The sequence below is a fragment of the Paroedura picta genome, chromosome 15 (assembly GCF_049243985.1).
Source record: "Paroedura picta isolate Pp20150507F chromosome 15, Ppicta_v3.0, whole genome shotgun sequence".
Classification (NCBI taxonomy): Eukaryota; Metazoa; Chordata; class Lepidosauria; order Squamata; family Gekkonidae; genus Paroedura; species Paroedura picta.
This window is the reverse complement of record NC_135383.1, coordinates 12,477,022-12,501,507: the sequence shown is the minus strand read 5'-3', so window position 1 is coordinate 12,501,507 and position 24,486 is coordinate 12,477,022. Positions and strand designations below refer to the sequence as shown.

The 24,486-nt window shown below is 41.9% G+C and overlaps 1 protein-coding gene and 1 long non-coding RNA gene across 3 annotated transcripts; both read left to right on the top strand.

Moving 5' to 3' along the window:
- Positions 1 to 1,871: 1,871 nt before the first annotated feature.
- On the top strand, positions 1,872 to 24,390 carry YWHAG (tyrosine 3-monooxygenase/tryptophan 5-monooxygenase activation protein gamma). Its single transcript, XM_077312812.1, has 2 exons — positions 1,872 to 2,332; positions 20,958 to 24,390. Exons 1-2 carry the CDS (start codon positions 2,246 to 2,248, stop codon positions 21,612 to 21,614), a joined length of 744 nt encoding a protein of 247 aa, XP_077168927.1. The 5' UTR covers positions 1,872 to 2,245; the 3' UTR covers positions 21,615 to 24,390.
- On the top strand, positions 2,555 to 20,950 carry LOC143824953 (uncharacterized). 2 transcript variants are annotated; one of them, XR_013226919.1, is made up of 3 exons: positions 2,555 to 5,640; positions 10,224 to 10,300; positions 11,972 to 11,997. It is a non-coding gene; the product is annotated as an uncharacterized LOC143824953 (long non-coding RNA). The 2 variants fall into 2 exon arrangements; XR_013226920.1 differs by lacking the exon at positions 2,555 to 5,640 and adding an exon at positions 7,651 to 8,995 and having other exon boundaries at positions 11,972 to 20,950.
- Positions 24,391 to 24,486: the final 96 nt, after the last annotated feature.

The following is a 24,486-nucleotide window of genomic DNA, read 5'->3' as shown; positions in this document are numbered from 1 at the left end:
TTTGTGAGTGGATCCAGGAGTGGGAGGAATTTGGGATGGGGAGGGACCTCAGTGGAGCATAATGCTATGGAGTCTACCCTCCAAAGCAGCTGTTTTTTCCAGGGGGGTGGGTCTCTAGTCTGCAGATGACCTGCGATTCTGGGGGATCCTCAGGTCCCTATGCCCAGTTCAGGGGGAGACCAATACCTTGCCCCTGAGCAGTGCATTTGAACAGAAGCAGCCTCTCCCTCTCTGTCTGCTGTGCATCTGAGGCTGCCTTATGCTGACTCACATCCTTGGTCTAGCTAGCGTTGACCTCACTGGTTATCCAGGTCTGAGATGGAGGTCTTTCACAACGCCCATTGCTTCGTCCTTTTGCCCCTTCTGCCGGGGCTTGACTTTGGTTCCTTCTGCCTGCAAAAAGGATGGGCTTTAGTGCTGAGCTTCAGTCCCTCCTCCTGCTTTCCTTTCATCTTCTTGACTCTCTTGTGCCGTAAGGTCTGTTGAGCATCTGCCTGACCCAAACTGGTTTCACGCCCAGCGAGCTCTTTCCTCCCCTGGGTGTCAGAGCATGGCTTTTAGGCCTGTTCCCGGTGGTGGGTGTGGCACAGGAGATGACCATGGGACAGGTGGTGGAGCGGCTTCTTCAGGGGCTACCCCTCCTCATGCCTGGTGCCCCCCCATGGGAATCCCACCGCCAGAGCAGCTGGCAGATCTCCCAATGGCGTCTGTCACTCCCTCTCATTACAATCCTAATTTGTCACTGTTCATTCATCCACGAACCCAGAGCACTGCACAAATCCCAGCTTTTTAAACACTGCATTCCTGCTGGGTGCCTTTGCATGTGTGGCACGTTTGATTCATGTCCATTTTGACATGGTGTGAAATTGCTGCACGAGGATTTGTTTAAATGCTTTTTACTTGCTCTTGGATAATGGTTTTGCAAATACTCCCAAACAAAGAGCCAGCTTGGCATAGTGGTTAGGAGAGCCAACTTCTCATCTAACAAGGTTTGATTCCCTGCTCCCCCACATACAGCCATCTGGGTGACCTTGGGCTCCTCACGGCACTGATAAAGCTGTTCTGATCGAGCAGGAATATCAGGGCTCTCTCAGCCTCACCTCCCTCAGAAGGTGTCTGTTGTGGGGAGAGGAAAGCGAAGGTGATTGTAAACCGCTTTGTGATCCCTTCTGGTAGATAAAGGTGGCAAATGAGAACCCACTCTGGCTTTCTACACCAGGATAATGATACTAGAAGCTGCTTTCTATCCCTATCAGGGACAGTTGTGTATACTGGTGCAGAAGTGTGGGATGTTGTTTGCATCTCCCTTTTTTAAGTCCCTTTTTAAAGTTTTTGTGTAGACTGACATAATGACTACATTGTAACAGTTATGTCTAGTGAGTCTTCTTCCCAGAGCTGGGGACGTTGACCTTGAAAGACGAACACTGTGACTGCAGAAAAAAAAAAGTTGCCTACATTCAGGCTACTACTAAGACCCATAGATATCAGATACATCATACCATAGCCTATTGAACGCAATGCATGAGCATAACCTTTGCTTAATTCCGCCGCACCACGTCTATTCCATTACAGTTCTACCAACTCAACATTGGCTAAAAACCACCTAGACCGCGCGTTGCACTCTGGGAAACGGAGTCCCCTCCTGCACGACGACCCTCATGCCGAGGCGGCCCAGCGTTCCCGTTCCCTCCCCTCAGGGCGGGACTACAACTCCCAGGATGCTTTCTCAAACGGCGAGGGCCGGGGAGACCAAGGGCGAGGCTGTGGGGCTCGCGCCCGCGGCCAATAAATGCCTCGCAGCCTTGCGGGGGCGTGGCCGGATAGGCGAAGAAGGCAGCGCCCCGGGTTGGGAGGAAAGAAAGGCGGAGTGGCGCTTGCGCACTCGGGACTGGGCGCGGCCACCCCTTTTGCCAGGGAGCGCCGCCGTCACCACAGCGGCAGTAGCAGCCAGAGCAGCAGCGGCGGTGGCGCGAGCGTGAGGGCGGGGGAGCGAGGCACGAGTCCCGCGCGCAGGGAGCAGCCGCAAGCAGCAGCAGCAGCAGCAGCCGTTAAACCGCCGCCTCGCGCGCCAGCCCGCCTCGGCCAATCGCCTTCGTCCTCCGCCTGCCTGCCTGCCTCGCGACCTGCCCTCGCCGCGCCGTCCCTTTCTCTCCCGTCTTCCGCGGAGCGCGAGGAGAAGGAAGCCCCCCCTCCCCCGAAAGCCGCCGCCCCCCCTCTCCCCGCAGCCGCCCCGAAAGCGAAGAAGATGGTGGACCGCGAGCAGCTGGTGCAGAAAGCCCGGCTGGCCGAGCAAGCCGAGAGATACGACGACATGGCGGCCGCCATGAAGAACGTGAGTCCGCCTGCGGGGAGGAAGGGCTGGGGGAGGAAGGAGAGCCACAGGAACCCCCCTCCCCAGGCTGGGGGGAGGGAGCCCCTGTGATCCAGGAGCTCAGGAAATGCATTTGGGGAGGTGGGGGAGAAATGCAATTTTTTTTTGGGGGGGGGCATCATAATTGAAAGGGAAAGCTAATTTATTGGGGGGGGGGTTGGAGGCAATGTGTCCCGCTTCAGAAGAAGGGAAAGCTGTGCTGTTGTAAAGTCAGGTCGGGGTTGGAGATATTTCTTTTTTTGGGGGGGGGTCGGTGGATATGTGCCTGCTTATTGAGCTTAAGGGGAAGGGAAGGTGTGGATAAAATATTGCTTGTCAAAGGAAGAGGGGATATAGGGTGTGGAGAAAAGGGAAAAATAACACTGATTATCTTTGCTTTTTTTCACCTTCTCCACCTTCCAGTGTTATAGGGGCAAATGCCCCCTTTATGGATGTTCTTGGTTGCATATTCTTCCTCTTCTATTACATACGTTCTTATTTATTTTAGATGTATATCCTGCCTCATTTGTAATGACAGTAGCTTTAAAATGTCATGTTATGTACATTAAATTATGGGAAGATCCTTTTATCTTAAGGAAAACTGCCATATCATGGGGGTGGGGTGAGGCACCTCAGGTAGCTTTCTTTCATGATCTTGTCTTCCCCTCCCACACCAAAATGCTCTTCTGCTAGGGCTGATGGCCTCTTTAGAGGCAAAGACCATTCCTATTTGAAATCTTTCCTTGTGCACATGTCAAAAGGTGGCTGCCTCTCCCTAGGTCGAGCATCTGTTTCATTTCTCCTTTTCAATATTGTAAAACATGTGCGCAGTTTTAAATACTGTTTGATAGCCTGTGGTGGTAACTTGAATGCCAGTTTGCTAGAAAATGCAGTTTTGGTATAATTAGTGAGAAAAATGATCTTTTGAGGTCACTTTTGTCTTCTCTCCAACCCTTTGCTCCATGAGACAGGCTTTAAATGTATGCATGGTAATGAACATGCTTTTAGGATCAAGTAGCTTGTCTTCCACTTCCCCAAAGCCCTGGGAAATACTGCTACCAGAAGCCAAAACTTTCCTGTATCTGATGGGACACTGCCCTTCCCTGCCCTCCAAAATTGCTGTCATTCTTATGGAGGAAGACAGGCATTCCTTCTGACATACGCTGAATAGAACTCCCCCATCCCCTATTGCATCCTTTTGGGTGGATTTTACCTGACTTAGTCTTGGCTCCCTAATTGGCCTATTCCTCTATTATGTTCCCATTTAAAATGCCTGAGTACAGTTTTGACCCTTCCAAAAGCCTTTTGAATGCTGTGAATGCCAGTAGTGGCCTGATGGTGTTTTCTGTTCCCCCTTCTATTGAGTACTTGTGTGGTGGTGATGTGTGCAGTTGGCATCTCTTTTTCATTCCATGACTTTTTGGTTTGTTATTTGGTCGCTGCAACCTTATTCTCACAATGTCTTTGTTCTTTCTCCCTGGGATAAACTGTTCTTGTTTCTGCATTATCATTGGGCCTACTTTAAAATGGTCTCTTCCTTGGTTGCAAGAGGCTCTGTATCTTTTATGTATGAGTTAGTTTGTGGATGACCTGTACTGCCCTCTTCCTTTTCTGTCACTATATTGTGGGACTTTCTTTAAGGTCCTTTTCAGAGGTTGTAAGTAGCAGTGAAAGGCATAGGTGTCCATGCCCCCATCTTCCTCTCTGCTATTTGGGCGGTGCCGCTCTTTGACAGTTTTCCCATTAAATAATTCAGCTAATGTGCCCACCCCTACAGGCAACCCCACCCACTGTCTGCTACCCCCTCCCTTAATCTGCCTTTCAATGGGCGGTAGGCTATCCTCTGTAACCAAAGACCTGCTTTAGACTAGTACAAAAAATAACATTAATAAATTGTAAATCCCCTCTGTTTTGCATTTGACATTTCTCTTAGAATGAGATATTGCACAGGTAAATCTCAATGGAATATTTTATATAGGTTAAACAGTGTGTAAATCTTACCTATAGGCTATTTCTCACTGTCCATACTTACACATCCTTCAGGTGTCTGCTATGAGAGACATCTGTGTTTCTTTCCCTGTAAAATCTTAATCTTTGTGTGATAGCTTTTTAAACATTGAATGGAAGATTTGTTCAGTGCTAGCCATAATATATTAATATGTTTTATACTTTAAAAACTAGATGCTCATGGAACTGTATAGTATTTTTTAAAAACCTGACCCCTTTTTAGAATCCAAGAAATAAAAAAATACATGTATCTTTGATCTGATCTTGCAAACAAAGCGGTTGTGGGAGGCAGCATCAAGTCATTCCAGAAGATTCTGCATTTGTCATATTGCAGAGAGGCTAGACTGGGTGGAGAGAGGGAGGGAGGGGTTGCTTTAAAGGAGAAAACTGTTCTTTATATTTGCCTTGTTAGTCAGGTCTGAGCCTTTAAGAGAGGCTGGGGTGGCTTCCTTCTCTGATGAATAGTGAATACTGATCCAGAATTGTCGCAGTCTGCCTAGGGTTCTTTCTCTTACTGCACCATTTTGCTATAACCTTGTGTTCGTCAAGCAGATGGGGCTGCCAAAGCTTGGTTAGGAGTGAAGGAAGATGCAGCTACCAATATAAATGGGATGGAGGTGGAGATTTAGCATAGTGGCGTGGTGATTCTGTTAATATTTGACAGCCCACCTTTGCAGTATGATTTGATGCCAATTATTCTTATTGAATGAATATATTTGAGCAGCTTTGTGCAATTATTATACTGTATATATTATATACTTTTCATTTTGATACTGTTTGATGAATAATTTCTTCAACAGCCCTCTAGATTGTTGTTGGTTAATTTTTGTATTTTTTCATTCAAGTTTTGTAGCGGTTATTCTTTAAAAAAAAAGAGGTATAATGGGAAAGGAGATTTGGATATGTTAATTCTCTTCTTTAAAAGCCCACAATAGTAGAACATCTCCCTTTGGCCCTTTGCATTTGACTCTTTGGAAATCTTTACTCACTACTTCTTCCGGTACCTAGCAGACATTTTGGATGTTACCATTCTGTTACGTGGATGTGAGATAACAAATTTGTTTTAGAGACTGGCTGAAGCTAATCTTGATAACTTCGTTCCTGTCCCCCTTCCTATCCTATTTAATTTTCCTCCACCCCCTATTCCAGTTATGTGGGAGACTTATGACCTCGCACTCATTTCCGTAGCAACACAATGATGTCACACGTAACAATGGAAGCTGCATTGCACCCAGGTGGTGGCAGTGTGTGCAAGTGGTATTTGTCCAAGATAATGCAGAAATGTAAGTACAGTGATTGAATTGGCATTAGCATATCCTGTATAGAGAACTAAAATGTACTGGAGTATAATGGTCATGATTTCTTTCTTATCAATATATATTGGTTGGTACAGACACCTATATTAGATTTATTAAAAACTAGGTGTGGATGAAATGATTGTGGACACATTTTATACTCATGAACAGAGTAATCTGTGAGTGAAGCATTAATTTGCTGATGACTGGTATATAACATGTAGATACAAAGGCAGCAGCAATGTCTGAGACGTTACCGCATCTGCTGATTGGTCCAGTTGAGTAAGATGGCAGGCATTTCACAGCCATGAAGTGTCATAGCATAAGAGCTCTGATGGACCAAGTTAAGGATACTGCTTATTTCTAAAATCCTGGTTTTGAGAGGCCACTGGGAGCTGATGTTCTTCAGTTCCTTGCTTTTGAGCATGGTGAATAGCCATTGAAGGGTCCCATGAATGTGTTTAGTCACTTTTTAAAAGCATCCTTGCATCATGTGGCAGTGAATTCCATGTTACCTCTTTGTAGTATGAAGAAGTATTTCCTTTTGAGTGTCCTGAGTAAATCTCATTGGATGCAACTGAGTTCTAAATAGAGGGAGCATTTTTTTCCTCTCCACTATGGAACTTACAGATCCCTCATTGTCTTTGTCTTTCAGTAAACCTTTTGCCACAGCTTTTGGAATGCACATGCTACTGCTAACCATTAATTTCAAGGACAGTTTTTTTTAAGGGCCGATGTTTGCACATGAAAGCGCATATGACATATCTCCAATACCAGGTCCTACTTATATTTCGATTAAAGTAGTAGAAATCAATCTTGGCGGCATATACTGAAAATTAACATGGTTTACAGTAACTGCTTAGGAGTAAATCGCTATTGAACCCTTTACATGTTTCAAGCATTACCTTAGGCAATATGTGAGTATTTTACAATATGTGAGTATTTTACATCAAGCATTACCTTAGGCAATATGTGAGTATTTTACACCTGCACATGACATGAAGTAAGGGTTCTGTTTTTTTTTTCTTTTTTTCTTCTAAATATGAAGGTTGGCTATTCAGAATGAAAGGTTGACTTACTTGAGCACCTTTACAATGGCAAAACTCCTAAGGCTACCCAGACTTTAGGGGGATATGTCTAAGACATCTGTGAAATTGATGCTTTAACCTTAGTCCTACATCAGCTAATCAAGGGATCATGCAGCTGCTATTGCAGGATGTCAAAATCAATACCCATTAGCTGTAATGGAGGTGAAATCTCTCTGGAGGAGAGGATCCCTCACCACTTTGTACGATCTACATGATGCTTGGATAAGCATTTATATATAACAGCTGTGGACTTCAGTTATTCTGCCACATTCAGTCACTATTTGGGATTAATTCCAGTTCCCTTGGAAGATTAAGGCTTTTGGATCTTACTTCTGATGTCTGTTCATCTGTATTAAAGGTGGTCATTAGGAATTCTTTTGTTTCCTGGGATTTTGACTACATTATCATATTTTCCTTCCTGAAGTAATTTGGTGCCCTTAAGAGTAAAATGGGTTCTAATTTAGCATTTAGTACAGGTAAGGCTGACATTTTCTTTTTTCATGTTTAGGTTTAGAATTATGACTTTAAACTGAAAGCCATTGGAATGTTTTTGTTCAGTACACAAGGAAACTTTGAAGGAGGTTTGTTTTTTCTCCTTTGTGATACTATGAAACATTTTTGAATGTTTCTCTGTAACCCAGCACCCAAAATGTAGTAATAACATTACGCAAAGTGTGATATTACAAGTGACCTTTAATGCAACATACACTTGACAGTGCTATAACTACACAAAGAGGGAGCAGAAATCTGCCTTCTGTGACTACCATTTTATGTTAGGTCAAGAAATAACATGTCATGATTAGGGCTGGCCCTCAGTATTAATTTTTCTTGTAAGGATGAAATGGTAGTCTAAAATATCCAGTCAGGTCAATCTTCTTCATGTATACTCCCCCCCCCCCCCCAGTATTTCTGCAATCAGCATATTTTAGTTTGGGTAAGTAAGCAACCTATTCTGTGTGAGGGCATAGTTAAATAGTGCACTAGTTTAGTTTTGACCTGCAGGTTACTAGCTGCAGGATAAATTCATACTGATTAAGTTTTTAAATAGGATGAAATCAAGTCAGCTTTTCTTGTGTGGCTTCTAAAAGTAATGGATTAATTTCTAGAAGGTTAGCTAACTAGATGAGATGTGTTTTGAGAAAATGAAGACCAAATTTGAGTGACGTCTTATTTGGTAAGGCCAGGAGCTAAACATTACATTTCTGACGGTGACTTTACAGTTACTTCTGATGTTCAAAAAATGTGGCTTTCATTGATTAAAATATACCCATATGTTTACCTGTAAAGATAGTGTTTTGAGCTTATTAAAAGTAACTGAGGTACGTGGTGCTTTACAAAAGTATAAAAGAGTTTTAATTTTTTTAATGTAAAGTGGTTTGAGTTTTCTAGTTTCTTGTTGACAGATTAATAGGAACTCATGGAAATATTGTCAGTGTTGGGGGCTGGTATTCGTTTGGCGAGAATGGTGTGTGCATCAGAAACACAGAGCTTTACTAAAACCTTTAATTTCCTGCTGGGGTATCTTATTTTTTTGCAGCTTGTGGTATTCTGTATGGTTCAGTCTAATCTGGAAGTAGTTAGTATGAAGGGCTAGTTTCATTCAGTGAATGTTGAACAGGGTGACCTTGATCTTTTTTCAACTCTGATTCTTAAGCATAACTTCCTGTTTTAAAGGGGCTTAGAATTCAAGGCTCTTGAAGCTGTTTTGTAACTCAGCCATATGACATCATATTGCTCCAGTTCTAAAGTGGCTGGTTCATGCTTTTAGTCAGGCTGCTCTGGACTATGGAAATTGTAGCAGGCTTCGCTGGTTAACTCATGGTTTTGGGACATTTCTATACTGGGAACAGCCATGCTTACTAATCCTTTTGAACTGTGAGACTTTTGAGCAATAAGCTGTGTAGCAGTGTGCTGTGCTCTGGTAGTGGGAATGGAAAACATGATTTCTTCCAGACAAGTTGGTTCCCTGAAAGTTTTTTGTCTTAAAATCATTTCTTACCTTTCCACATGTAATCCAACCATGTGACTTTCAAACTTCCTCCAGTAGCTCTTCTGTTTTTTCTTTTTATCTGAAGGGCTGTGACTCAGTCATAGAACATTGGCTTGACTTGTAGAAGATAAGAGGTTCAATCCCTGGCATTTCCATTTAAAGGATCTGGCAGTAGGTGACATGAAAGACCTCAGCCTGGGACCCTGGAGGGCTGTTGAGTAGACAGTGCTGACTTTGGTGAATCAAGGCTTGAATTCAGTAGAAGGTAGCTTGGTTTATATTCATGTGTTGCTCTGCTCTTGTGTAATGAATCTAAAGAAGGAAATGTTCCTTCTGTAAATGTTTACTGGTGAAATACTTTGTTTCCCTATCAAATAGATTGGCAGCCCTAGCTTTAGTTTCATTTCCAGCCTAGTCAAAATTGGTGCAGATGTCTTTCTGTTAACTTGAAGGACAGTGATAGTTGTAATGAATGAGTTGGGACTGCTGGATTTTCATTGAATTTCATATTAGTTTTATTGAAATATTTCTTGTTTTTCCCTGGGCCTGCTCCTTATGGCTTCCTTTCCAGCTAATGATGGTGGCTCATGAGGTCCAAGCTGGAGCAGGTACCAATCAAGCATATTAAGCGTGCATTTTTTGGTTTTTATTGGTAGCCACTAAACATGAGGATTTTTTGAAGTTGTTCCTCTTTATAGTAACGGTGCTGTATAGTTTTAAAGCTTTAACAAAAATAATGAATAAACCTAATGACCATATTCTGTGGCTTTTTCTTCTTTGAATAACAAAGGTGGTCTTGACTGTAGAATGCCCTGATTAGTGAAGCTTTCCTTAAAGACCACCTTTCTGGCCTGGTCTCAACTTCTTGTTTCTGCTTCCCATGCTGAAATTGGATACTACTAGGTCAGTGTATGTGTAGCAGTATTAACGAGCCCCCTCCCCCAGCTGAATAAGAGTTTTAGCAGGTCTCTAGTCTCCAAGGCATTGTTCTAAATATGATTATATGCATTTGTAAATTAATTTTGTCGAAAAGTAATTGCTGAAACATGGTCTACATGTGAATCTTGCAGGTACACACAAAATTGTTCCTTTGGACTGTCTTGGCTACTGCTTCCAGGTTTCTTCCATACAGAGAACAGATGAGAGCTGAGTCTTGATTTTTATAACCATGGTTTTCTCCCCATTGGGGACTTAAAGTAGCTTACAACCTTGCTCTCCTCCCCTTCATTTTACCTTCAACACCAACCTTATAAAGTAGGTTAGGCTGAGAGGGTGACTGGCTGAAGGTTACCCAGTGAACCTCTGTGGAAGAGCAGGGATTTCTGATCCTAGTCTCATGCTATAATCCAGGGATTCTTGGGGAACTTTAGGATTACGCAAGAGCTCCCCAGGGGTTACGTGACCTTTCCTAGAAGATCAGTTTGGTATCATCTGTTCAAGACCAGTATTTTTTAGTCACTATTGCTATGTGACCTTTGGTGTGTAATCTGCAGATCGATGGCACATTGGAGTGGCAGGCCATATAGCATCCCTTTCTCCTGGCACATCTGGATACTTAATGTGATGGCAGGTAAGTTGAAAAGCAGCATCATTTCCACAAATGGTTTAGGGATTTTAAAGAAGAACAAACTGAACTTGCGTGCTTTTGCTTTTAGAAGCCTGCAGCTCAAAATTCAGTGCTGTACCTCAATAGCTCTTGGCTATCACTCCACAGATTAATGGGCCACATTGTTGCAGTGCTAGCAGGAAAAAAAAGCAGCTGGCAGAATTCTCCCTTCTGTACAGTTCTTAAGGTGGCACCATATCTGTTCTCAAGACTTTCTTTCAAACCTCCATCTCTTACCCCTGCTTTTCTTTTGGCTTCATGCCTATATCTTCAGCACTGTGCTCCATTCTTTCAGACTCTGAATACACTACTGCTTAGGTTTCTACTGTTTGGGAATTTATCCCAGTTAGTTTCCAGTACTTGGCCTTTCCTATACAGTTGTTTCTTCACTGGGAAAGAACTGAAGTTCAAACTTGGTATGAATTCTTAGTAAGATGGGTCAGGGTCCCTTGACTCACTGTCCCTAAAGCCACATTGCAGCTTCAGATAACTTCCCCTGGCATCATAGGGCTGAATTTGGATCACAGCTACAGCCTTCCTAGTATACCAAGACAAAATGGCCTCAGGGGGGTGCTTTCTGCTCCTTTAGGTAGAGCCTGGGCTGTGAGCTTTATATTGCTGATGGTGTTATTCCTGGAAAGCTGTGGTGTTAATTATTTGGTTGCATTTAGCCTTAATTGGATCTAATTTGAATTCTTGGACTGGGTTTCTCAGTTAATTTTAAGTTGGAAAGCATTGAGAAGAGAGTAGTTCTGGTAGGGGGGTCTAGATCAGGGGTAGTCAACCTGTGGTCCTCCAGATGTTCATGGACTACAAATCTTGAAGGTATGACTTGCTAGCTGCTTAGGTAGGAGGATGTCTGCTCCACTTCAGGGATGCCAGGATCAGTTCCCATGCCAACAGTTGGGCAGTGGGAATAGTCACCAAAAGATACACAATGGAATTCAACCGATACCAAGTGGACCAATTCATGATATCAGCTGTCCACAGGAACCCACAGAAATGGCTCTAATCCATCCAGACAATCAAACATCTCAGCATTCGAACCTTAGAGCCTGTCTAGTAATATTCGAGTACCACTGCTGTGATTGCCTTAAGCTGTTTCTATCCATATCTTTTCTTCACTACGGAATGTATGCGGCACTATGAATCTTTTTCTTATCTCTGAAAAGGTGCAAACTATGATACATATGCTGATAGTATAAAAAGCAGTAGGTTGCTGCTCCTTTTCAATGTATTTGTGTATCATGCTTGTAGAACATAACAGCATACCTTTTTTGACATTCATGAACTGCGCAAAATATAAGTGACGGAGTCACAGTTCACTCTTAAAACTGTAAAAGAAGTTTAGAAAGTATTAATGCATATTTCAAGTTTTTGTTTCCATGTCTGGGAAAGGAGTTTTCCTCCATGGCCTCAGAATGTTTGGAAATTTTCATTAGTTACTTGAAAATGATTTTGTAGATGGCCATCATTTTTACTCATCCCTGAATTCCCAGTGATTTAAAATAATTATACCCTACCATTATTAAAATCACAGCAGCTTCAATTAACACCTCTATTGTAAAGCACTAAGATTTTGTGGTGGTACCTCTTTTGTACTGATGGATGAATTTTTGTTCTAATTTTGCCAAGAAAAAGTAGGCAGGAGAATCTCTGGCTTTCATTGGCCAACCTGCAAAGAATGTCCAGAAAGGTATATGGAAGGAGTCTTAGATACAAACCTAGAAAAGGAAAGAGAAGCAGGCCAGTGAAAACAGGTAAGCTTGGAAGATAATACAAAAGCAAAGGAAGCTGAAGGGTCGCATAATGACTTGAAATACCAGTATTGCCAGTATAAAAATGTCAAATGCAATAAAGTTGCAAAATATTCCATTAAACCTTTAAGGTGAACTGTCTTCCTAATTGGAAATGTGTTTTGTCTGCATCCTAAAGGCAACAAAGCCAAAATTACATGGAAAAGATGTATAAGTTGGCAATGGCGAACCACATGTTTACTCAAAATATATGAGTAAAGTTCAAAACGAATTCCTAGGTACAATCTCACTTTCGTTTTACTTAGTGATACTGTATCAATATTGTATTTCTTTTAAAAGATTTCTTCACAAAGTTTTCCACAGTGAATATTCTTAACAATGAACCTGATTTTATAAGACATCTGTCTTGTACATATAATAAGAAATAACATTATTGAGGAAACATATCATGATGGATATTTGATATTAGTAAACCCATTTTTGAGATATATAGAAGGTGATTTGAATGTACAAGATGATGTCTTTAGAATGCTTCTATTAAAAGAGCTTCACAGCAAAGGTTATTTCTGCATTTTGGAACTGAGCCTGTAGTTCAGGGTTTATTCTGGATTTTTTTTGTAAAAGAATTAAAGATGTGCTATCAGCATTTCTGACAACTGCTCCCAATCACTTAACTGCTCCCAAGTTAAAGCCTTTAGTGAGGTCATACAGAATTCTGAGGTGGGCTGGGTGTATCAGATAACTAGATGCCAGTGAAGTAAGTTCTAAGTTTGGATGACTAACTTCATAATGAAATCTTGGGGGAAGGGGAGTCCTGTAACCTGAGATGTCATTAAAGGTTGCAATAATGCTCCTGTTTGTGATTTGTATTAAAGAATATATTTTCTCTATAATAAAGCATATACTTGATATAAAGTGTGAAATCTTATTTTACTGTTAATGGATAAATTAAATGTATTTGCTTGAGAATTCTTTATTTTGGATTCCTCATTCCAGGGGCCCTTTTATTATTTTGTTTATATCCACTAAATGCATTTATCCAGTCCAGTAATTTGGGCTATGACTTGGGAGTTGGACATGGGTTTAGCATGCTGAACATCTTGGGTTCAATTAAAACCTGTTAAAGGACTTCAGGCAGTACATAATCCTGGGAAAGGGCTGTTTTTGCCTGAGGTATTTAGAGAATTAGTGCAGTTCAGAGTCGACACTACTCACCTAGATGGTTTGTTGGTTTCCAGCATGCTGTTTTAGATCTCTTATGATCTATTGATATGTATTTGAGTAGAATGGGGTTTGAGATGAGATTAGGTTTCAGATCTCTATTTGGCCATGATGCTTGTTGAATGGCCTTGCACAATTTTTTGTCATTGCCCAACCTGCCTTGCAAAGCAATTAAGATAAAATAGGATCGACTCATGCATGCTGTCCTCCCAGCTATACGGTTTCCTGACCAGGTATCACTGATTTCTGTGCAAGAGTTTGGTAGAATCAAGGAACATAACAACTCTGAGTCTGCATCAAGTCAGGTTGCAAAACATCCTTATTTTTTCAATGTGTGCATGTTAAGATTTTTAAAAATTATTTTAAAGGATAAATGGACCCAAGGAAGCTTGCTTGACCTCAACCAGGGCCAGACCTTTCTTTGTCCTGGTCCCCACCTGGTGGAATGAGTTCCCAGAGGAGATCGGGGCCTGCAAATAGAGATCTTCCACCAGGCATTTGGTTGAGGTTCACCAAAACGAACATGTACTGGGCCCCTGAGCCTCTCCCATGATTTTCAAACATCCACAACTGACCGACTATGGGTCTGTCAGTATGCTGCGGTTATGAATTTACTGCCCTCATGGTTTATTACTGTTCTATTGTTCCTTTTTGGTTACCAGCATTCTCTGTATTGTTCCTGTTCCCCTGGTTCATGTGAAAGTATATAAATATAAATAGAGATAAGCAAAGAGCTCTCCCCATTGCCTCTACTCAGTGAAGGCATAATGTCCAATCAAGGCGATAGACACATTCTATCCAAGGGAACCTACAAGTTTGCTTATGTCGGTAAATCTTGTATGACTGTTTCAGATTTCACAAATGTGGGTCATGATATTTCACTTGCAGATCCAAGGCATAGTAGGGGTAGATCTGTCTTCTGTGGTTTTGCCACCTTGCCTTGTACCAATGTCATTTTTTGTACTTAGTCCACGGGTTATGTGTTTTACAGTAGGATTCTCTTTCTAGCACTTCATTAGGAGAATTTCAGCAGGAGACAAGAGCTATCAACAAGACTGAGCTAGAAGGACCAACTGTCTTGTCTCTTTATAAGACAGCTAATTATGAGGGAGCTGTGCTACCTTTGCAATCTCCCATCTAGAGCAGACTATATTTTCATGATATGAATGAAGAATCAGTTTTAAGTAAAGCAGTTGTGATATCTCTTTGAAGGATAAGGTTTAGGCACAATTGCTGAAATTTTTCTATTTAGGGGGCAGGGGAGAATAGTAAAACTATGTTGTACTGTTTGCATCTTCATGCTCCTTTCTGACTCATGTCTAAGTCTTTCAGAGGGAAAACATACACTCACAAGCAAAAATAGTAACAGTTGCAAGAGTTCATCATATCTCTAGAAATGGTGAATCCTGAAATGGAGGAAATTTCTATATGTATTCTGACTTTTTCTTTGACCTTTTTTCTTCAACTTGGATCGTATTGTTTTGCTTCTAACAAAAATAAGAGCTTCAAAAACAAGCTCTAATCATTGTAGGGAATCTGCTGTCCTAAGTATTTAACTTATGAAAGGAAAATGACAGTAGCATACTAACTGTTAAATCCATGTAATCCAGGGTGTGTATTGTAATTGTTAAACACTTCCTTTTCAAACTTCAGCATCATTCTGTTGCTAGGGAATTGATTTCCAGCGGTGGCAGGACTTGCTTACCGATTAATTGAAACTAGTGTGGCCTCTTTAGTGCAGATTAATCAATGTAGCATAGTAGCCATTGCATCCTGTTGTGCCAACGCTTGTTTAAATTGATGCACTGTGTAATAGGGCTAATGGACCGTAAAAATTCCTGCCCAGATAGGAATATATGTGTTTGGGATTCGGACATCGATGTAGAAGACAAAGCTGACATTTAAAATTATTTATTTTGAGCTGCCAAAAAAGTGGAGCATACATTTAATGTATAGATAATCAACTTAACTGTCAGAGGCCATTTGCAAAGTTAATTTTGTATGTAAGAAAAACAAACTGGTTTTACAGCAAATGAGAACGCTGTTCATCCAAAAGCTGTTATGACTTTACTGTGAATAGTCTGTAGTATGGGCATAGAAATAAGCAGTTTGGTCTCTATGTATCTGAACAGAGCACCCTTGGGAAATTTCTAGACCAAAGTTCAGAGATGTTAAATAGGTAGAAAGTGTATTTCTCCCCCTACCCAACCCCATAAACTGGGGGCGGGGGACTGAAATGGGATACTTCCCTATCAAACCTGACTATCATGGGTACCCCACTGAAATATATTAACACCTCCTTGAAGGTGTCTACTTTTGCAGGCAACTGTCTTTTTAACAAGATTGCATGACCTGTTTTGACCTTTAAGCTCTGGAAATTACATGAATCACCTTTTCATCCATAACCTAAAACATATTTGCTTTTTAATGGACATCCACCCATTTTGCCTGTAGCCATGTTCATGGGTTACAGTAAACACAAATCTGTAAGGAAGAGCTAGTGTGTGTTCAGTTTACACTAGGAACTGGGGACCAGCACTTGGATAGATGTGCTGTTTTGATTACATGTTCAATGTTCATTTGTACATGCATTAAATATAACATGAAATAACCGAACACATGTAAAGAAAAATATGCAGATTGTAGCTGTGTTTCTTCTGGAACAGCTTCTGTGCTTTCCACCCTCTTTTTAGGTAGAGTCAAAGGAACTGCTTCTGTTATGGACAATTTCTTCCAAAGGAGCAACCTTAGACCTTTACCTGTCTCTGTTCTTACAGCAAAAGTAGCCAGACATGCCTCCTTGGCCAAATATACAAGTCGCCCATGGTGACAGGCTGCCACTTTGTAATGGCTTCCTTCCCGCTGTCATGCAGTTTTCTTGCTTCTGACAAGAGAAAACATCTTAGTGGCAGGGTAAAAAATGCTGCAGTTGCCTGAAATAGAACATCACACAGGGACAAGGGGTAAAGAAGATCTATGCTGTTATTGTTGATAGAGTAGAATAAATACCAAAAAAAGGGTCTGTGAAGTCAGAAAGTGGAAAGATTTTGTTCCTGAGTGGAAGGTGGGAATCACCCACTAAGATGTCCTCCTTTCCTCAGAGGACAAGGACCCTTCATTGTAAGTTGCCAGTGATCCATCCTGCTCCAGTCCAAGGCAGAATAGAATCAACCTTACTTTGCAGGTGCTGACACCATGGTTGTATTGTTTATTTTAGTGTCACCTTTCTTGTAATTCATAGCCTTTATGATGAAGGGAAATTGTCAGAATGAGCTTAAGGTTGCATAGAATGGATGGTATATTACTGTTGGGCACTTCAGCTCTGCACCTGCATGTGTGTGCCAACTGACATGCCAGCGCCGTGCTTCCCTCCCCGTGCCGTGGCGCTGGTTGCTTTGGGTGGGAACAGCTGCTTCGGATGCCAAAGCGCCCAATCCTATGTTATATTATGCATTAAGATACCTATAATCAAAACGGACCGCTTGTTCAAAACAAGTTGAAGACGAGCGGCATCGAATGGCTGGCTTAGTAACTTGTCTAAATGGAACTCAATTTTGCTATTTAATAGTTATTCAGAGCAACCTGTTCTAGGATGCAAATTACTGTCGCGTTGCAAGTTACCTTGAGCAGAACGGCTGGTTCCAGAAAGGCTTTGGTTAAAAACTGAGGATTGAGTGCCTTAGCAACAGTAACATCTCTTGGTAGTATGTTGGAAACTTGGTTGGTGCAGTAAGCAAGAGTTGATGCTAGAATTAGAGAAATTTGAATACCTCTTACACTTGTGTGCATGTCTGTCCTTTCGAAAACATGAAAATCCCTTCTTTGGATGGGGTCATGAGTAGGACTGAGTTAATTTTGTTTTAATAAAACAAATGCCTTCTGAAAGATGGGGAGGGGTAGTGTGTAAAAAATTAAAAGCTTTATTATCTGGCACCTGATTATTCAGAATGCTCTGTTAACTGATATAGGGCACATTCTTCTCCCCTTCCACAAAAAAAAAATACTTTCCCTATTCACGTTTGTTACCTCCCGTCATTGCTGGGCTTCTAGTAGCTGATGTTGCCAGCTGACAGCATCCTTGGCTGTTATTTTTCCCTTCCATCTGACTTGCATCTTTTGAGAGCCAGTTCTGCTGGAGGACTCTTGGTTGCTGACCTGGTTGTCTGCCTCCTGTATTAGGCTGTTCCATGGCTTTTTGGGGGAGGAGGTAATAATTCCCCAAAATGAGGTTTGTGTTAAATTTGGTCACCATGGATGTAGGCTAGATAAGCTGAAGTTATCTGTCACATTGAGGAACTGGTAACTGGGATCCCGCATTCACGAAAAGTGCCAGATAATGAAGGTTTTATTATACAGTTCTTTGTACATAATCCTTTCTTTCCTGTCAGTCAAGATAAGTTGGAACCTTTTATTCTGTGAATTGCTGGGCAGGTTTTCGTGTTCAGGTGCTATTCTCTTTAATTTCTGTGATGCTGGGTGGGACCCAGGATAAAATATGGTACTGCTAGCAATGACACCGGTAAAAAGAAGCAAGTATTTTAAGATGAAGCCTATGATAGAATGGAACAATGAGCGCGTGCTATTGGACAGCTGAAGAGCCTCTTGTGGCGCAGAGTGGTAAGGCAGCCGTCTGAAAGCTTTGCCCATGAGGCTGGGAGTTCAATCCCAGCAGCCGGCTCAAGGTTGACTCAGCCTTCCATCCTTCCGAGGTCGGTAAAATGAGTACCCAGCTTGCTGGGGGGTAAACGGTAATGACTGGGGAAGGCACTGGCAAACCACCCCGTATTGAGTCTGCCATGAAAATGCTGGAGGGCGTCACCCCAAGGGTCAGACATGACTCGGTGCTTGCACAGGGGATACCTTTACCTTTACCTTTATTGGACAGCTGTACCACAAGAATATTGGGCAGCGGATCTGAGAATTTCTGGTTCCTGCCCCCTAAAGTTGTTTCAGTGAATGGATGTTAATGCAATGTTAGGTTAACCTGGGTAGTTTCAAAGTTGTGATGTGTTTCAGATTATTATCTTTAGGAATTGCATTAGAGAACATGTATATTTAGTGATATAAATGGGAGGTGAAGGGGGGAAAACCAAACAAATGAATTAATCTAAATTTTAAAATCAAGTTTATGATTGCACCTGATTGACTGGGCTAGTCAAATGAGGGCGAAAGCTCAAATTCTTTTCTCATGTCTTACACAACGTGTAAGAAATTAAATTTGCCTGTTTGATCCAGAACTAGCAAATGATTCAGTTTTCAGTGCCTTTTCAGGTTCATTTTTAAAACACTGCATTCTGAATTTTTACAAAATATTATTTGAAAATTCCCCATCAAGTTTTGAGTGGCATTTTTTTTTTAAAATTAGGCATTAGGATCTCCATGCAAGTTGCTAGCTAATGTGTGCCTGTAAAAATCACATAGATGTATCAGTAGCCTGAGGGGACAACATTGTGATTGAGCTTTAAAATCTTGATCTACCTGGCCTCTCTTCTCACCCTAAATGAATACCTATTTGCAAACATGATTTGGATTGTAAAGAATGGCAATAAAAAGTTAGATAGAAGGGCCTGTTCTGGTTCAATAAATGGGCAGAGAAGAAAACTTCTGAAGTTTTAGAGTCTGTCATGGGTGGTCATCTGGATGTCTGAGCAAGAAGCTAGAAGAGCTTCTCAAAATTACTAGCCTACACTCAAGACCTGTTCCTGGAATGTTGCCTTGGTTCTCTGTGTCAAAGATTAGGGAACATTGAACCTTTTATACTAAAAAAAATAAAAGGTATCACCAACAACTTTTCAGAGAGGAAGGTAAAGATTAATGCATACCCTCAATGCACACATGCTCACAGTCCTTCCTTCTCCTGGCTTTATAAACCCTATAAAATACAATTTTCCCCAAGATATAGTAAGTATGTCTCCTTGAAGTAGGTTTAGGACAGTCTAATTAAAATAAGCCCAAAGTAGTTTTTTTTTTTGAAGTACTCCTAAAAATGTAGTTGCTTCATTGCCCAAAATAGAGAGATGCTTACTCGAGGGGTGCAGTGACCTCCTTGAACATATCTCTTTGCCTTTTCCCTTAGATCCCATCGTTGTGTTCTTGCTGGAGGCAAAAGCATGCTTGCGTCTGCTGATGTCTGCCTCTGATTAGAAATGTATGGGGGAATACAAGCAACCTTGACTCACTGGTGCCCAGTCAGCTTTGATCAGCTCATTTACCATGAAGTGCTTCCATAGGCAACCTAGAATATTCACTGGAAAGTAGCGGCTGGCTTAGCTGTGCAGAGAGAGCTCCTGCCTTGTGCGTGGGTAAGGCTCTGCAATGGTAGCCTTTCTGCTTCATTTACTGAAATGCACCTGAAGATGGCTACTCTCGTCTTGAGTAGCCGCTTCCAGTTGGGACAGTGTGTATTCTAGCCGTGGTGCCACGGATTAGCTACAGACAGGACGGTGTTCTGGGCACCTGTTTGTGAAACTCATGCTGTCAGTGCTAAATTCAGTATAACAGTGACCTGTTGTACATGCTGGTTATTGGTCCTACATGTTTTTTTGGCTCTACTGCCGGGTAGGCTCTATCCAGTGCAGGAGGTGGTTGGGTTTTGAGAAGCTTAAATGTCACTCTTAATAAATCAGGTTGCTCCATTGTGGCAGCCTGTTAAAAACTAAAGGATAACTTGGTGGGGTCCAGTAAATAAATAGCTTTCTGTTTTCACTATCTGTCAGAATTTCCCCCTTTTTCCTTACCTTTGAAGACCCATGCTACATTTACATGCCTTCTATATTCTATTAAAGCACTCTTATTTCCTACATCCTTGCTTTCAGCTTGCCTTTCTCCTGCTTTTTATTTTCTAATATTTACTACCGGGCTTCGATTTTTGTTTTGGGCATTAATTTTTCTCTACCCTAAAATGATGTCCTTTATCCTTCAAGAATCCCTCATTAGGGTACTATTGTGGTGTGTCTGTTCTTTTATCCAACTTTTTCTTCCTATTTATTTCTCTGGTCCATGCATTTTGGTGAGGCTTGGTTTCTAATCTTTGTTTCTAGTAGCTAGTGAGACTAGTCTGTCCAACGCGCAATTCATTCCCACTGCCTGGTGGTGGGGCGAAGTAGAGTTTTGTAACGTATCCTTTCTTCCTCACAACTCTGAGCCTGGATCCTTGCACAAGGTATATCCTTGTCTCTCAGTGCTGTCCTATGCCCAGTATTCACACTATGGAGTGCACTGTAAATTTTTGCTGTTGACCAAAACAATTAAGGCAATGGCCACTGCTGGAGTTCTGGGATCCAAATCTGGTTTCCCTTTCACACTTTAATGTGACAGCCTTTAGGGTTGGAGTTTCCCTTATTACCTAATGTAAGTCTACTAATGCAAAGTAAGACACCATTCCTGTCAAGGATGTAAACAGTCACAATAACTGTTTTGTTTTTTGTCTAAATATTTTGTGGGCTTACGCTGACGAGGACCCAGCATTGCTCCCTTGAAAAGCATTGACATTCTGTTGACAGGTATCAATGGTCTGGAAATGTTTTAGTGTCAGTCTTGGCTATTTAAGGCAGTAGTAGTGGTGTAGGTTCTTGGAAAGAATGAACCAAGTAAAGAGCCAAGTCTGATTTATGCCTGTTTTTTTTGTCTCTTCTGTAATACAGGTGACAGAGTTGAATGAGCCACTGTCCAATGAAGAGAGGAACCTGTTGTCGGTAGCCTACAAGAATGTGGTTGGGGCGAGGCGTTCCTCTTGGCGAGTAATTAGCAGCATCGAGCAGAAGACTTCTGCCGACGGCAACGAGAAAAAGATCGAGATGGTCCGTGCTTACCGCGAGAAAATCGAAAAGGAGTTGGAAGCCGTGTGCCAGGATGTGCTCAGCCTCTTAGACAACTACCTGATCAAGAACTGCAGCGAGACCCAGTACGAGAGCAAAGTCTTCTACCTGAAGATGAAAGGGGACTATTACCGCTACCTGGCTGAAGTTGCCACTGGGGAGAAAAGGGCGACAGTTGTGGAATCCTCCGAGAAGGCGTACAGCGAAGCTCATGAGATCAGCAAGGAACACATGCAGCCGACTCACCCCATCCGGCTTGGCTTGGCGCTTAACTACTCCGTTTTCTACTATGAGATCCAGAATGCCCCTGAGCAGGCGTGCCACCTGGCCAAGACGGCGTTTGATGATGCCATTGCTGAGCTGGACACCCTCAACGAGGACTCCTACAAAGACTCAACGCTCATCATGCAGCTCCTCCGTGATAACCTAACGCTCTGGACAAGCGACCAGCAAGACGACGACGGTGGTGAAGGCAACAACTAGACCTTGCTGACGGACTGGCAGCCGCACGCCGATGCTACTACTGCAGTCTTTATTTTTTTTCCCACCAGTGGGGGGGAGGGGGTCAGGGGAGGGGGAGGGGAAAGGAGGGGTGACCTTCCAGGGAGGCTCCCCCGTAACCTGTCTTTGATTGCCTCGTTGACACTTTTGCCAAAACACCACTAGTGGAAAGTCAGGCTGGCTGTGCTGGTAAGGAGTGGGATGGGATGGCAGCCTCACAATGGCATATGGACTGTTCTGTAGACTTAATTCAAGGGGGAGCTGTCTTTAAGTTACCTTAATTGCTAGAAATACACGAAATTGATAATGACTAACTTGAATGGAATGGCCCCTGTTTTCTTTTCTTTCTTTTTTTTTGGTTTGGTTGAAAAGCAGTTCTGTGGTTCCAGTAAGGTTTCTTCCATCTTTTCAGTTTGAATACCATACGTTTCTGTTAAGTACAGCTATGTATCTCCCCTCTTGCAGCCTGTCCCAAACTTTGAGGAACTTCCTAATCATGGCATAATATTAAAAGAGCCCCTCCCCAGGCTCAAATTGATAGGGCCTTTGGGCTTTCTTGTCAGGATGCTTAAAATAGTTTTCAGTATTAATACTAAATTATGGTTTACAGTATTTCTATATGACAGCCATATTTGACATCGAGCCATTGAGTGTAAACTTTTTTCTGTTTTTCTGGCTTGCCACCCTAATCCAGTCCAGTCTGTGTGGATGATCTTACCCACCCTATTTGTTTTTGTGGGTGCCAGAACCTGCCCGAGAAGCAACCGTGTTCCAATTCTTTGCCATTTTAACGGGTGCTTGGCAACCTGCTATATAAAGTACCGAGTGTCCACAGCATATAGGGTTCAGAATTTTAATTAGAGTGGGTAAGATGTTAAAATACAGTGCCACTTAATGCTGATTCAGGTTTGTGTGTTCCATATTTCCTCTGGTATTCTCAATATCATCCCAGTTTATTTATTAGTTTCTAAATAGTATCCTAGCCCCTGCCTCAGGGATCATGCTACCATTTTGCTTGTAACCTGACTTTCTCCCATTGTCCCATGAGGTTTGTCAGCAGACCTTTGAAGACCCCCAAGCTCCTTTTTTTTGGTCCTTGTCAGAGCTAGAGCTCTGATCTTTGGTAAAGGCTGCAGTAAGAGTGGAAAATTCTGTTGGAGAAATCCACAAAAGTGAGAGCTTGTTGCCAATGGTTGGCTTGTGTGTTTCTTTTTAAACCAAAATCTTAGGCACTGTGGAACTTGTCCTCAAAAACAGGGATTTGTTCATGCATAAGTCTCAGTTGTCTAGAAGAAAATAATATAGATAATCAATTAATCCCTTAGCCCCCGATTTGACTACTTCTTTTAAAAAAAGCAAAATCATGATTGATGGAAATCCATGGCAGTTTTCCTTCTCAACTTTGAAGTATATTTGACTGTTACTTTTGTTTAGCGAAAGCACCACAGAAGGAAACTGTGCACTCATGACTACCCCACTGCACAGATATCCGTGGTCCTTGTGCAAGCAGAGTGTCTTGTTTCACATGGTGGTCCAGTTGGCTTGGCAAAGTTAGGTTGTGGTGAGCCTAAGCAACAGGATAAATTTTCTTAGCGGTTTGCAGTCCTAAAGTCAAAAGTTTAAAGTGGGTTGATATTGCAAATGCTAGCAAGGCCCCGTGAATGCATCCAGTGCAGATACCTTTTTAACTCCTTGTACTCCGTTCCAGTGTGACAGTTTGCACTCAGTGACTTTCCATTGCTGGCCACCTGAGTAACGCCAATAGCTTGGCTCTGGCATCCTGTTGAATCTAGGAGGAGGAAGAGAAGCTTGCAGCTTAGGTAATTGAATAAAGGGGGAAGTCATGGACTGGAAAAGGATGCTTAGGCTCCTCTTTAATTTGCAGTCATGTCATGTGAACCGTGCGTGTTCCTGGCTTTTATCCTTCGGAAACGATTTACTGGAATTACAAAACCTTTCTTGATTTCAGCTTTTTAGCTCTGGCTGCTTTAGGAAAACTTTATGCAGGGGAAAAGATCGCACAAGAGGGCTACATACGGAGTGGGCGGGTGGGGGGGTTGGGGGGGGACTTGTGAGCAGCTTGAATGGTTTCATTTTTTTTTAAAGAAATGCACTTGCCTATGATAACTGTCTCTCCAGTGAAATGAATAACTGCTCCATTACTCTATTGATACAATATTGTGCATGCTGGTGTTGTATTTCTATAAAGTAGCTTGAAATTTATTAACTTATAATGTAGATGTTATGTATTCCTATGACAATAGTCTTCAACAATTTTTTAAAATTTTTTAATTTATTTTTTTTCTTTTTTGGGAGGGTGGGGGATAAAGTTTGCTCTACCAAATAGTGATCGTAACAAAACTGATCTGTTATGGATGTTGCTATAGTGACATGCAATTATGTATGATTTTGTTTTTTGTTTTTTAAAGGAAAGCAAAAGAAGACACCAGTGTTAGCTTAATCTTAATGTCTGGTGTTCATCATGGTGAAATTATAACTATTACAGTGTAGGAGAAAAATGACTCTGTTCTTTGAATGAGCCTTTGTTTGTGCTTTTCTGTCATGTTATGCAGTGAACTCTTTTTAAGGTCTAATCAGTGATTATTTTTCCAACTCCGTGTTTCTGTAAGGAATTATTTCACACACGGACCATTCTTAGCAGTTTTCCTCAGTGATGGAATATCATGAATGTGAGTCATTATGTAGCCGTCGTACATTGAGCAAATAAACTTACAGATCTGATGTCAGTGCTACTTCACTATGGTCTTGTGTTGGAGTCTGCTTTATTCTTGCTAGGCACAAGCCAGGTGCCTGGGAGTGTGCCTGAGGGCCACTGCAGCTTCAGAGTGCAGAA

Bases quoted from the DNA above. Each gene is read 5' to 3' on its own strand.
- YWHAG (XM_077312812.1), top strand. From the start codon at position 2,246: ATGGTGGACCGCGAGCAGCTGGTGCAGAAAGCCCGGCTGGCCGAGCAA. The intron at 2,333-20,957 runs GTGAGTCCGCCT...TCTGTAATACAG, and splicing joins TGGCGGCCGCCATGAAGAAC to GTGACAGAGTTGAATGAGCC.